Below are 14,617 nucleotides of genomic sequence, written 5' to 3'. Positions count from 1 at the left end.
AGAGAGAGAGAGAGAGAGAGAGAGAGAGAGAGAGAGAGAGAGAGAGAGAGAGAGAGACTTTCTGCCAGCTGTGCTACACAATGCTGGGGCACTGAACAAATGGCACACAAAGTAAATGGTAGGGGGGTTGTTTAACAAAGGGACAATTTCTGCTGGGGAGGGAAACCATTAGAGGAGCACACAGCACTCAGCATACAGTACCCAGCTTACACATTCTCTTACTCTCATCTCCCCAGTGTAACCTGACCTAGATAGGGACATTGGTGAGACAGGGAGTCCTGACAGAATGGGCTTCCTAAGATGGAGCACACAGGACAGTGTCGAGCAGGTCTAGAGACAAATGGCATTCTGGAGTTCACTTCTTGATCTTCCCCAAGAGCCTCATTGTGGTGGTTTGAATGAGAAGGGCCCCCATAGGCTCATGTATTTGAAATCTGGTCTCTAGTTCATGAAACTGTTTCAGAAGATTAGGTGGTGTGGCCTTCTTGGAGGAGGTGCATTATGAGGGGTGAGCTTTGATGTTTTAAAAGCCCATGCTAGGGTCAGTCTCTCTCTCTCTGCCTTCAACTTACAGATCAGGATTAAGCTCAGGTACTTCTCCAAGTGCCATGCCTGACTGACTGCTGCCATGCTCCCTACTACATTTATCATGGACTCACCCTCTGAAATTGTAAGCATCCCCTAATCAAACACTGTTTTTTTAAAAAAAAAATAAGTTGCTTTGGTCATGGTGTCTTTTCGCAGCAATAGAATAGTAATGAAGACACCTGAGGAGGGGATGCAGGCTTTCTGTAGATTATGCTCCATGGGAGGGCTGTACTGGGCCAGGGAGAAGGCACAGACAGCTCTGCTCTCTTTCTGAGTCCTCTAGGAATGGGCAGTCACTTTCCATCTCATTGGAGTGAGAACAAGGAAGCCAGGTTTTGAGACTACAATAATTTCATTTATGTGTACATCAGTCCTGTTGTGTCTGGATGACAGTTTCATTGGAGCTATTCTTTACCTTTACATCTTACAATACTTCTAACTCCTTTTCTGCATTAAGGGCTGTAACAGCACAGAGAAGACCTGTAAAGTTCAAACCACACAAAATTTCAGCATAGAAAGAAGTTCCATCCCTAACTAAGATGCTATTTGCAACTGATACATGCTGAAAAGGGGGAAGTCAGTTTTCTGTATCAGACCGCGTCACTAGGTATATCTGCCACACTCCAGGGTAAGCCCCAGATCCAGGAGTAGCTGTCTAACACAAAATGGACTCCACAATTGGTTTGTCGTTTGTTTGATTGGGTTTTTGTTTGTTTGTTTGTTTGTTTGTTTTGCTTTGTGAACTTTTTGTTTGGTAAATTTTGTCTTAATGGATTTTGCTTGTTAATTTATTTTGACCTTTGTTTTGTGTTTTTCCCCCTAAGGGGAGAGAGGGAGAGAGAGGGCAGAGAGTGTGAGAGAATATGAAGTTGGGTGGAGAGGATCTGAGAGGAGTTGAGAGAGGGGAAAGAATATGATAAAAAATATTGTACATACCTTTTAAGTAAAAAAATCCCTAAATTTTATCCCCCAAAGGAACTCCTTGCATCTCCATAGTCTATGTACATATCAGGCTGGCCTTGAATTTGCTATATAGCAGAGGATAACCTTGAACTTTTTTGATCCTCCTGCCTTCACTGCCTAAGAGCCACCACTCACAGTTTATTTGGTGCTTAAGATGGAACCCAGGGCTTCAATACATGCTAGGCAAATATTCTACCACTAAGCTACACTTCCTGTCCTATACTATTGGTTCTTAATATTTTTTATATGGATGGGATCTGCTTATATGGTTTGAATAAGAATGCCCCCTCCATAAGTGTTTGAAGCTTAGTCATCAGGGAGTGGCACTATTTGAGAGGGATTGAGAGAGGTGGCCTTGTTGGAGTAGGTTTGTCCATGTTAGAGGAAGTATGTCACTGGAGGTGAGGTTTCAAAAGCCTACAACAGGCCAGCATTCCTTTCTTTGCCTTCGGATCAGGGTCTGCTCAGCACCATGCCTGTCCAAGTCCCACAATGATAATAATGGACTAAGCCTCTGAAACTGTAATCAAGCCCCCAATTAAATGCTTTTATATGAGTTGCCTTGGTCATGGTGTCTCTTAACAGCAATTGAACAGCAACTAAGACTCACAGGGATAAAAAGGTTTAAGCCAGTCATGGTGGTACACACTCAAGAGACAGAGGCAAGTGGATTTCTGTAAATTTGAATCTAACCTGATCTACATAGCAAATTTCAGGCCAGCCAGGACTCTATACTGAGTCCTTGTCTCCAAAAATAAAAGGGGGGTGCATTTAAGAGACTCTGGTGAACTGCTTGATTTGGGATCAGAGCAATGTGGAGGCAGGAGAGTTACCAGGTGTGCCTCTGAGTTGCCTACACATCTTGCAAGTTTGGTATGAGGACAGGAGGGTAAAGGGCTTACTGCTCGGATGGCCAGCCACACTTGGAGGTAGCAGAGCACGATGATGCTGAGTGGGAAGATGCAGCACGTGACCATGAGGACCATCATATAAGACTGAACCCCGGGGTACGAGGTACCGCTGAACACGTCTGGGCCACAGGATGTCTTCAGGCCATAAGGCCAGTACCTAAAGAGAAGGGCCAGCAGCCCATCCTAATTCAAGCTGGGGCAACCTGGAACCTCCCCAACTAGCCAGGGCACATGCCTGACTTGAGTCAGAGGGTTTTTTAAATTGAGAAGAAATTAACCAATTAGAAGTAAACAAGTCAATAGCATTTCATATCTACACAGTGTTGTACTTCTAGAATATTCTGATCATCTTAAAACTCTGTAGTAGGATTTTGGTAAATCCTTGTCCATTTATATTCTTCATGTCATCTTTTCTCTTTGTGACAAAATATGCATAGTATGAAATTTGCCATTATTACATTCAAGACTTTCCCAAGGTTGTGCAATTATCACTACTTAGTTCTAGAATATTTTCATAAGGAGGTGAAGAAGCTTCCTCTTTCTCTTCCTTTTTAGAAACCCTAAGAATGTCTGAATTTATTATGAGGCCAGTTTGTGCCAGGGCTGTAATGAAGGGGAATGCTCACTGGGTAACCATGGAAGTGAAATGAAATAATCCAGTCTAAGCCTCCCCCAGCACTAGCACTAGGACATTCTTAATTACTGGTAATTGTTGTGGTTCTGTGGAAAGACAAGCTGTTAACAAGGCTTATTTCACAGAATGATGGAAGCTTCCCAAAGAAAGAACATTCCCTGTCCAAATACCACAGGAACACACACTCAAGATTGTCATGTACAACAGTAAAATCCGTTGTCCATATCTCATTCCTCCCTGCTAAAATATCTAAGCCATTGCCTCATCAGCTTTGAGTATTTCCCCCAAAGAATGAATCTGGCAAGGATATATATGGCTTCCATGACCTCCTGTACCGTCTAAGAAACCTCTGAAGGTGGTGGGGTAAAATGTATGAGAAGTGCCTGGCACAGAGCTTTTAAGAGGGCCCTGAAATCTAAATGTACCCAGTGTTCACTTACACTATAGCCCTAGGATGGGCATTTTGAATAATCCTAGCCTTCTTGTGGGCTTCTTACACTTGAGATAAACATTTTCATGTCTAGGGAGTGAGCCTCAGGGCCTCTTTTGATGTCATAGGCAAATACATACATACATTCATGTGCGTGCCTCACTACCCTGAGGCGAGTTTCCTCCTTCCTTCTTGTAAGCAAGGAGCCACACAGACCCAGAAATCAGAAGTGATTTCCCCAAAGATCACAGTCTGACCTTCCACACTTGGTCCTACAGGGGCTACCTTTCTAGCATCATTACACCCTTACCTGCTCCAACCAAAGATTGGTGGGGCCGTCCATATAGCAGCCCAGACCCAGGAGAAGACGATTCCCACAGTGGCCAGCTTAGCATCAAATCTCACATTGCCAAAGGGCTTGCAGACCACCAGCCATCTCTCCCAGGAAATGATGGCCAGGGACCAGAGGCCTGTGATTCCTACACGGAAGAAGAGATAGACCAGGCTTCAAGCCAAACAAAGGATTATTCATACTGCTTCCTCCTCCTGGCTGGCAGATTTTAAGACTCCTAGCTGCCACACCAAATCCTTGGAAAGGTTTTTAGATCTAGAGTTCCATGGACCTCTTGGTGAATGGATTTTTTTTCAATTCATTTTTATGACATAGGTGTCTCACCTTCTTTCCCCTCCTCTTTTAGGCTCATCTGCTTTGCTTCCAAGCTAAACCCAGCAACTTGCCTTCTCCTCTGTCTTTCTACTCTCTCACCTTCCTTCTAACCAGAGTTGCTTGTGCTCTGGAGCAGGATGTCCTAGTTCTCAGTTTAGTTACTGAGTCATAGAATCCTGAGACTGGTAACTTAGAACTCTCATAGCTCTCTTTCCTCAACTTCAGCCTGCACACCTCATCACTGTAAAGAAGGCAAGAAAGGGCTATGGTAGCTGGCTGACTTGTCCACAGGGACCCTTTTTGTTCCCTTGGTCTCTGAGATTGTCTTCCTCTGATGTCATTGATGAAATTCCTGGAAACACATGTTCATTCTGGCATGACCACACTGAGGTGTTATTGTTCCAAAGAAATAGAACATGCGATCTATACACTTCCTGCTTATTTGCTGTTTCTTTGAGTGTTTGGGGACAGCTCAGATTCTCTATAATTGGAGGGTGGCACAGGTTCTCACTCCATCTTATGCCCAAAGGTGTGTACACAGGCCTCAGGGACCCACAAACCAGGGTGGGAAAAAGCATCTTTCATTCACCTAACCTCTAACGGACACTGTATTACCTTCTCTTATGAACTTGGCAGTATTAATAATACCCCTGACTCAGTCAGCTAGATATAAAAGTGACAGATATTCTCATATCACCTTACATTATTACTCATTGTCATTTGACTGAATTTTTATTAGTAGTCAGATCAGATCCTTGTTGAAACACTTTAGTACAGAACACTGTTGCTAATGTTTTAGTGAAGAAGTTCATAGAAGACCTATTTTTATTTTGAGTGTATGAGTGTTTCACCTGCATATATGCCCATGTATGCCTAGTGCATGTATGCCTAGTGCCCATGGAAGTCAGAAGAGGGTGATAAATCCCTTGGAACTAGAGTTTAAAGTGGTTGTGAGCCTTCATATGGATGCTACCTAACTGAACCCAGGTCCTCTGGAAGAGCAACCGATACTCTTAACCACTAAGACATCTCTCTAGCTCCATTTTAGTCCACAGTTTAGTACGTTTTGGTTTTGCTTTCTTTTTATGTCTTTTGGTTTTGTTTTGTTTTTGTTTTTTGACAGGGTTTCACTATGTAGCTCTGGCTGTCCTGGAATTCACTCTTTAGACCAGACTGCCCTTGAACTCAGAGTTCTGCCTGCCTCTGTCTCCTGAGTGCTGGGATTAAAGGTGTGTGCTACCTCTGCATTGGTCAGTTGCTGGCTGTACCTCCCAGGGAACCACCACACTAGGTTCAGGTCAGCAAGCACCTCTTGATCACGGTAACGGTGTTGGGTTTGGTGTCTGCAGACATGATGGATCCCCAGGTAGGGCAACTGACCAACACAAATGCAGATGCTTAGAGACAACTATCAGACTGAGCTCAGGAAACCTGGTGGGGGAGCTGGAGGAAGAACTGGAGGAGCAGAGAGGGATTGCAACCCCATTGGAAGAACAACACAGGCTGGCATGACCACTCTCTTCTTCCAGAGTCCAAACCACCAACCAAGGAGTGTACCTGGAGGGATCCATGGCTTCAGATACGTATGTAGCAAAGGATGGCCTTGCCTGACAGCAATGGGAGGGGAGACCCTTGTTGGTCCTGGGGAGGTGTGATGTCCCAGCGTGGGGGGATGCTGGAGCAGTAGGGTGGGAGAGTGTGGATAGGTGAGGGAGCACTCCCATTCAGGTAAAGGGGAGGGCAATTGTGGGATGGGGAGTTGGTGGAGGGGGTAACCAGGAAGTGGGATATCATTTGAGATGTAAACAAATGGGATGATTGATAAAAAATAAAATAATAAAGACATTAAATGCTCATATATCTTGCCACTGGAAGACCCCTGAAAAGAGCATGCAAAGTGAAAACATCAGTCTTGGAAGAAAAAACATAGCATATCACTAAATGTATGAAATGTCTAGAACATATGGCTAGAGGCAGCCTAGAATGGAAACTGGGAAAACACCAAGTGACTGCTAACAGAGATGATTCCTCTTTCAACACTATTAAACTATTCTAAAATTGATTGTAGTGATTGTTGAACAACTTTGGATATAATAAACTCACTAAATTACAAAAAATAAAGTGTGTGCCACCATTGTTAAGCAATACTTATATTTCTTATGAAAGACTATGTTGCTAATAGTTAAAACTTTGATAAATATTTTTCAATGTCATTGATAACTTTGTAATGTTGTGGATTTAATTTTACGGATTTGAAAACATTCCTGAGGGTGAAGGCATCTGTGATACTAAAATATGCTGGCTACTGGACATCTGAATGAACCAAGAATACACTGTGAGTAGGACAAAGGCAAGCCTACCAGAGGCAGAGCCAGACATGAGGATGCCACTTAAGGCCATGTAACCACCAAGGCACACATCTATAACTGAAAGCACTTGGACCTGGGAGATAAATTTTGTTTACTTGATCTTTCCTGATTATTCTACCCCTATGCTTTTGGGATACAGCCTCCATACTCCCTCTGGTCTGAACTTTTATCTGCCAAATAGATGAGGAACAAGGAGAAACAAAAGTGAGGGAACCAAAAGCAAGGGCAGCCACTGATAGATAGATGTCTGCTGGGTATATAGCTAGGTAAGTGGGGTTCCAACCATGACCATTTGTGGGTCTTCCACCCCCAGTCTGGACCTCTCAAAGTATCTGCTTATAAGCATGACATTCAATGCCCCCCCCTTTCATATATGTTCAACAAAGCCTGTTTTCCAGACTGGCTACTTCTCCTTGCCCAATTAGAGATAAGCTAAGAGAGAGGTTAACAGAGGCATTGTGTTGCCCCCATCTGGTTACTAGGCCCTCTCCAGTACAGAACATAGCACACTTGTACTTCTTAGCCACCACTTTTTAGGGTTTGTATGTGTGTATAGCCATGGTGTATATATGGAGATTAGAGGACAATTTTTGAGAGTTGGTTCTCTTCTTCTAACATGTGGGACCTAGAAATGAAACACAGCTGATCAGGTTTGGCAGCTAGCTTCTTTACCCACTGGACCATCTCATCATCCCCTAGTTACCTAACCTAAGCAAACCATAGACAACCAGTATTAGTGAGAGTTGTAAAGAAAAGTGTCTAGAATCTGGTCAATATCTCAAAAAGCTCTGGGAACTGTCTTTCTCTGAGAACAGCTCATCCAGTACCATTAACCAGCCTGAGAGATAGGATGAAAACACATATATTCCTCAACTAGCTAGGAGTCTATCGAAGGTACCCAGAGCCTGTCATCCATATGTTTCTGAAATTCTCTGGCTCAATATCTATCTCTTTTCACATGAGTCCCAAGGCCCCAAACTGGGTACATACAATCAGAACCTGTCTTGATGTTGAACTCAAGCAAACTGAGTTGAATATGTGTGCTTAGATGGAAGTCTTCAAAATCCTGTAAACCTGTCCTCCAACCCTTGTGCTGACAGTGATCCAGCTTCTACTATGAGTATCTCCCTTCAGACTGTGTCTCATACATGAACACCATTTGTGAACCCCAGGGTTTGCAGTATGGTTTCCTTTAGGCATACCAGGTTGTGTTTCTTTCAACTTACCACACAATGAGACAATGTAACCTTCTATGACACACAGAGGGTGTCCCAGAACGAAGTAGCCATAGATTTGGTTCACAACACTGATAGTGCTGGCAATAATGGTCTCTGCTAGGTCAGCAACTGCCAAGTTCACCAGAATCCAGTTCAGTGGATGGCGCAGCTTCTTGAATCTCATGGTGGCTGCCAGCACAAGTCCATTAGTGAAGACAGATGCAATGACCACAAGAATCATCCAGGTGCTGGTGAGGTGGTACACCCACCTGGGAGCAATGTGATAATTGGGGCCTTCAAAGGGACCTGGAGGCAAGAAGTACAAAATACAGGAGGAAGTGTACAAAGCTTTATGCTGCCGAACCAGAATCTTGACCTCACTTTTCCTTGCTCTATGTGAGCCCTGTACATAAAGCAATTAAGGTGAGCCTTAATCCAGTAAGATGGGTGTCTTTATAAAAAGGGAACATTTGCCATTGCTGCCTTTTGCCAGAATGATTGGATAGGGTCACAAGCCCCAATCTCTGTTACTCGATAAGGCTTCACAGAAAGGCAGAAAAACACACACGAAGAGACCTGTGTTTGATAGAATTCTCCAGTCTATTCATTCAACAAAACAAAACAAACAAACAAACAAACAAACACCCAAAAAACAAAAAGCAAAAAAAAAAAAAAAAAAACCCATCACCTCCCCTAAAACCCACCAACCTCCTCTAAAATTCCCCAAACTCCCTAAAACAAAATAGCTCAAGAAAAACAAGGCTGTTCTGGCTGTGCTATGAGGGACAGGTAAATCTCACCCCCAGCAAAATTGCATCCTGTGATACCTCTGCTTCACTCTGCGTACAGGTCCTATTTGTTTCTAAAAGAAAACCCTGCACAGCTTTCCAGGAACCCCAAATATGAGATGTAAGAACAGGCCATTCTTAACCCCAGACTCAGAGTTTTAGTCTCTATGCAGAAGGGAATAGTTTGAAGCAACAGGGATTTTAATAGACATGAGAACAGAGAACCCTCAGACTGTAATGTATCTCCCCTGAGAAAGCACTGCAGAATAACCGGAGCAGAAAAAGGAGAACTGGGTGGTATTTTGAACCTCTAGTTTATAGACAAGCAAAGAGGTTAGAGCAATTGAATGTCACAGATTCTAAACCAGAGCCCGTTCTAGAGAATAGACTTCAAACCAGGCAGAGCACTGACAAAGAGAAGTAAGTATCCAGGCCCTGGCAGCAATGACACAAGAGCAGCCTGTCTCTCCTGCCTGAACAAGATTCATAAAGAAATAAGCAAGAAAAAGGTATCAAAAGTTAGATCCTACATAAAAAATTTGTAAGGAATACAGGAAAGGAAACAATTGGGTCATGAAAGCTGGACTTCTACAAATCTATCTTGTGTTCTAGCTTTCCCTTCGGAACACTTATTATTATTATTATTATTATTATTATTAAAATGAAATTTTAATATTTCTTTATTAAATTTTTGGATAAGTTTTCTCTACTGAGCCCTGGATGTGCTGGAACTTGCTATGTAGACCAGGCTGGCCTCAAAATCACAGAGATCTGCCTGCTTCTGTATCCTGATTGCTGGGATTAAAGGTATGAACCACTATACTTGCCTCCTTTAGAACCTTATAACCAACATATTACATAATTATAAAATGTATTTTGAACAGGTTTTAGGTATGTAAACCTGGCTGGTCTGAAACTTGGTATGTAGACCAAGCTGTCCTTGAACTTATCCTGCCTCTGCATTTAAGTACTAAGATTACAAGCAAAGTGGCTTATGCCTGACCTAAAATTTACACTTAAAATGTAATATCTGATTTCCAGGTGTGCTGGTGCATATCTATCTTTTAAAAAAGTAATTCCTAGCCAGGTGTGGTGGCGCACGCCTTTAATCCCAGCACTCGGGAGGCAGAGGCAGGCGGATTTCTGAGTTCGAGGCCAGCCTGGTCTACAAAGTGAGTTCCAGGACAGCCAGGGCTACACAGAGAAACCCTGTCTCGAAAAACCAAAAAAAAAAAAAGTAATTCCTTGTTAGCAAAACAAAACAAAAACAAACAAACAAAAACAAATGAGCCTAAGAGTACATCCAATCAATAGCATTACTCCAAGACAGGGATTGAAAGCACAGTGTCTCAACTACACAACTTAAGGACATACATCCTAAGTGTAAAAAGACATGTACAAATGTTAGGTCTTTAGCAACCCTATTTAAAAGATTTTAAAATATTTTATTTATGTGTGTAGGCATTATGCATCAGCAACTTGTGATTTCCCAAGAGATGCTTCTGAAAGCTGTCATCACTGAGACACAAGATTCCAGCTGGATGCTAGTCTAACAACTGAGAGGAAACTAAATAAGAACTTTAGCTTTGCTGGCTCTCAGTAAACTTCAAGATTGCTAATTCTTCTTTTTTAAGATTTATCCTCAGAGGATAGAGGTGTCAGATTCCCTGGAGCTAGATTAGAGACTCTCGTTCTGAGACACCTGATGTGGGTTCTGGGGTTTGAATTTGGATCCTCTGGAAGAGCAGTAAGTGCTCTCATTCAGTTCTTCAGCTCAAATAGCACAAATTCTGAAGGTCACTTCCTAGCTTCAATGCAAAGAACAACTCTGCCGTGTTGGTTGTGGTAGGACTTTCTTAGGTTACTGTTCGGGGACCTGAAGGCTGTTTATGCTGAAAGTTCTCTCTTTACTTTGGCCTGCAGGTGTCTGATAGCGTGACTGGGATGCGATGATATGGCTTGGCTCATCTGTCTTCCACCTTACTGCGTTGACGTTTGAGCCAGAGTCTACTCCGTTCTGTGTATAGACCTGCAGCACCTGGATTTCCAGGACTAGCCAATGTCTTAAATAAAAAATAGAACATCTTTTGAGACCAAAGCTATAGCCAGGAGAAAATCTTCAGGCTAGACCAGTAAACAAAGAAGAGCTTGCCTCTCTTCCTCCATCTGCAGAGCAGCCTGACCTCTGTTTCTATCAATACTGAGTACTTTCTGCTCAAGTTGAGAGTGTTCTGCTTGAGTTGATGCTCCAATAAAGATTTGCTTAGGGCTGGTGAGATGGCTCAGTGGGTAAGAGCACCCGACTGCTCTTCCGAAGTTCAAATCCCAGCAACCACATGGTGGCTCACAACCCTCCGTAACGAGATCCGACTCCCTCTTCTGGAGTGTCTGAAGACAGCTACAGTGTACTTACATATAATAAATAAATAAATCTTAAAAAAAAAAAAAAGATTTGCTTAGAAGTTCCTGACCCAGAACTTGCTCTTATTTCTATTACTTCTGCCAAAAGATGCCTCTCATACCAGTCAGACTTTCAGATCAACTGTTAATTTACAGGAAAAAAAGGTGATAAATAATACAACTCAGAGTGGCAAGCTAAATCATAATAGGCTAGTCATCAGCAATGTTTCAAGAGAGGGAAAGCCCAAAGGAAAGGAGTTACTTTTCTTTTTTAAAAAAATGCAAGGGAAATGAAAGATGTAGCAGTTGGGTTGGGGAAGTAGATACATGGTAGAGTGCATATATGAGGCACTAGGTTTCATCTAGTAATCCACATGAATCTGTAAATTTCATTTGGGCCTTGATTCAAGTCAACTTAAAAAAAAAAGTATAAAACACTTTTTCTGGTTATAGTAGTCCATGCCTGTAATCCCAGAACTCTGCAGTCTGAGGCAGGAGATCATGAATTCAAGGCCACCCTGGGCTGTAAATTCCAGGATAGCGTCAGAATCATAAGAAAATTCTGATTCAAAACAGAAACAAAAACAAAACAAATGAACAAACACACAAGTATGAGATTGTCAATAGAACTCAGTGGCAATCTGAGTTTGGTCCATGGAGCACACATTCTGGAAGAGAACTCACTACTCTCACAAGTTCTGATCTCTATGTGGATGTTGTGTATGCATTATCTGATAAATAAATAACTAAATTTGAATGTAAAACAAAACCAAAACATGACCATTTTGACACAAAGTCTTGAGAGCTATGTAGCTAAGAACTTGAGCTATATAGTTTTAGCTGGTCAGGAACTTGCTATGTAGAACAAATTGGCCTCAAAATCAAAGAGATCCACCTATCTCGGCCTCACAAGTTCTAGAACAAGGTATATACCTGGTTAATTTACTTTTTTGACACAGGGTTTCATGTACAACAGACTGGCCTTAAACTCTGTATGTACCTTGAACTTCTGATCTTTCTGTTTCTATCTCCTAGGTGCTGGAAATACAAGCATATGCTACCATGACCATTTGAAAGTAAGATCTTTCTAATATCAACTAAGATAATGCATACAGTCCAGGAAACATTGTTGAATTTTTAGTATTAGGATGACATCATAGTTATGTTTTATAGAGCCCTATCATCTTAGAGGGAAGAGACTGGGAGGAGTGGAGAGAGGGGAATATATGAGTGAAGAATAAGTAAAAAAATTAATTTTTAAATAAAGAAGGATATAATGTGTTAGATTTATGTCTAAGAATCAGGAATCAGGAGGAACTAGTGAGATGGCTTAGTAGGTAAAGGTGCTTGTTGCCAAGCTTGATGTTTGATCCTGGGTCCCACATAGTAGAAAGAGAGAACTGACTGCTCCAAGTTATCCACGGACCTCTACACATATGTTCCCAAGTTGTCCTCCGATATCTATATGCAACTCTCTGTCTGTCTGTCTCTATCTTATCTTATCTTATCTTATCTTATCTTATCTTATCTTTTCATTTCTTTTCTTTCTTTCTCTCTCTTTCTATCTTTCTATCTATCTATCTATCTATCTATCTATCTATCTATCTATCTACCTACCTATCTTCATTCTCTCTTATCTTTCAGAAGATCCAACAAGCAGCTGAAAGAGTCAGATGCAGATATTTGCACCCAACCAATGGACAGAAGCTTCTGACCCCTGTTGTTGAATTAGGGAAGACTGAAAGAGGCTGAGAAGGAGGGTAACCTTGTAGGAGGATCAGCAGTCTCAATTAACCTGGACCCCTGAGATCTCTCTAACACTGGACCACCAAACAGACAGCATACACCAGCTGATATGAGACCCCAAACACATATACAGAAGAGGACTTCCAGGTCTGTTTCCATTCAGAGATGATGCACCTAACCCTCAAGAGACTGGAGGCCCCAGGGAGTTTAGAGGTCAGGTGGGGTGGGTGGTGGGTGGTAGGTGGTAGGTGGTGGGGACAATCCTTGTGGAGATGGGGGGGGCAGGGAGGAGATATGGGATGTGAAACAATTGGTGGGTGGACTGGGAGGGGAATAAAATCTGGAGTGTAAATAAATAAATAAAAGATTTAAAAAACAATTTTTAAAATAAAAATAATCAGGAAGAAAGGGGTTGGAAGAATCACAGATGAAATAAGATAAAACCTATGGAAGTTAGGGTTTTATAAGGACCTGCGTTCATGATACTCTTCCATTACTTTGACATTTGGAGCTTTGCACAAAACAACCCCCTTGGCATCAGAAAACAGAGGTGTTGTGTCTCATTGAAGGCACAGGTACCAAAACAATCCTGTGGAGGTGAAGTACAGAAAGTTTGTGCTTTCTAGCTAGTTTGGCCTGAGATCCCTGTTCCTACCGCAGTGGCAATGCTAGGTTGTTGCCAACCCCAGGTTCTAGGGAAGCTTTAAGGAGAGACCTGGCCTGCTTATTGAACCTCTAGTGCACCTGTTGCTCACCTCTGGTGCTGTTGCTGTTGGTATAGGTGAAGATGCTTGCATGGGTGCTATCCTCATAGTGGTCCAGTGTCTGTTCACCTGTAAGCCTTTGGGCCATGGCTGTAGAAAACTGTCTCTGGAACCTGTCAGACTTGGCACATTGCCTATGGGGTTACAGGACTTTATATCAGCCTGCAGGATCAGCCCAGGCCTCCTTACCTTAAAGGCCCCCAAACCCTTCACCATCTGATCTCTTAATTGGGCCCAGGACTTAGATCATCCCCTCCTACCCTCACTTCCATGTTTCTGAGTCCAATCCACAGGGGTGGCTCAGGGCCATTTGCCTGCACACACACCACTGTTCCCATTCCTGGCTTGCAGTAAAGCTTGTGGCAGCCACTGTAGCTCTTGCTTGTTTACAATGGCTTATTTATAAGGGTTTGTGTTCCATTTCTTTTTACTACTATGGATCAGGAAAATGGGGTTTGTGGACCAGAGTGTGAGTAGGGAAGCAGCCCAGAGTTCCAGTCTACTTCCTTTCTCTGACCCTGCTGAAAGCAGCTCCTGGAAACCTTTCAAGCAGACATCTGGAACACAACTGTGTCGCAGTTTGTTGGTGGGCCCCAAGGGTACATTGTGTGTTAGCAGGATTGCTCCCATGGAAAAGGGGGTAGGAGCTGACTGCCTCTCTCGGCTTTAGCCTTCTTTATCCTTCATCTCTGCCAGCTGCAACTCTTATTGTCACTAGGAGACCATGTAGGTCTTCCCAGAAGCATGGCACAGTACTTGAAGGTGCTCACATGTGCTTCCCTTTTGCCTGTTCAAATGCACAATATGTCCTTGGACTTTAACTGGCTGCTGCCTGCTTCTTCACATTGTCTAGACAGGGTGCCTCACTGTCCTCCTCTACTCATAACAGTGTGGCTGCTGCTGGCTTCACAATTAGTAGGAGACACTAATTACTTGAACATGACCACTTCCAAGAAAAGACTCCTGCTTTCTTACTGTGGCCTCCTCAGGAAGCACATCCACTAGCTCCTCTCTACTTGGTCCTGGAATCCAGCTGCCTTGAGGAGTATCTCCTTTGAGTTAGCTTCTTGGGCTCAGTAAAGACTCGTGGGCTGATGGAATTAATGTCTTCACCCTCTGTGCTATCATTCTACAGTACCA

General features: G+C 42.8%; 1 protein-coding gene across 2 annotated transcripts in view; it reads right to left on the bottom strand.

Annotated features, from left to right (window-relative positions):
- Opn1lw (opsin 1, long wave sensitive) overlaps window positions 1–13,602 on the bottom strand; it is a 59,261-nt gene extending 45,659 nt beyond the window's left edge. Inside the window, exons 1-4 of one of the 2 annotated variants that reach the window (XM_021153782.1) lie at window positions 13,469–13,602; window positions 7,789–8,085; window positions 3,837–4,005; window positions 2,454–2,619 (exon numbers count right to left, since the gene is read on the bottom strand). In XM_021153782.1, coding sequence (XP_021009441.1) covers window positions 2,454–2,619; window positions 3,837–4,005; window positions 7,789–8,085; window positions 13,469–13,565 — 729 coding nt within the window. In that variant the 5' untranslated portion in view covers window positions 13,566–13,602. The remainder of the gene's footprint in view (window positions 1–2,453; window positions 2,620–3,836; window positions 4,006–7,788; window positions 8,086–13,468) is intronic. The other variant, XM_021153781.1, reaches the window with a different exon arrangement.
- Between the last annotated feature and the right edge of the window lie 1,015 nt (window positions 13,603–14,617).

The sequence above is a fragment of the Mus caroli genome, chromosome X (assembly GCF_900094665.2).
Source record: "Mus caroli chromosome X, CAROLI_EIJ_v1.1, whole genome shotgun sequence".
Classification (NCBI taxonomy): Eukaryota; Metazoa; Chordata; class Mammalia; order Rodentia; family Muridae; genus Mus; species Mus caroli.
This window is presented reverse-complemented; position numbering and strand designations above follow the sequence as displayed.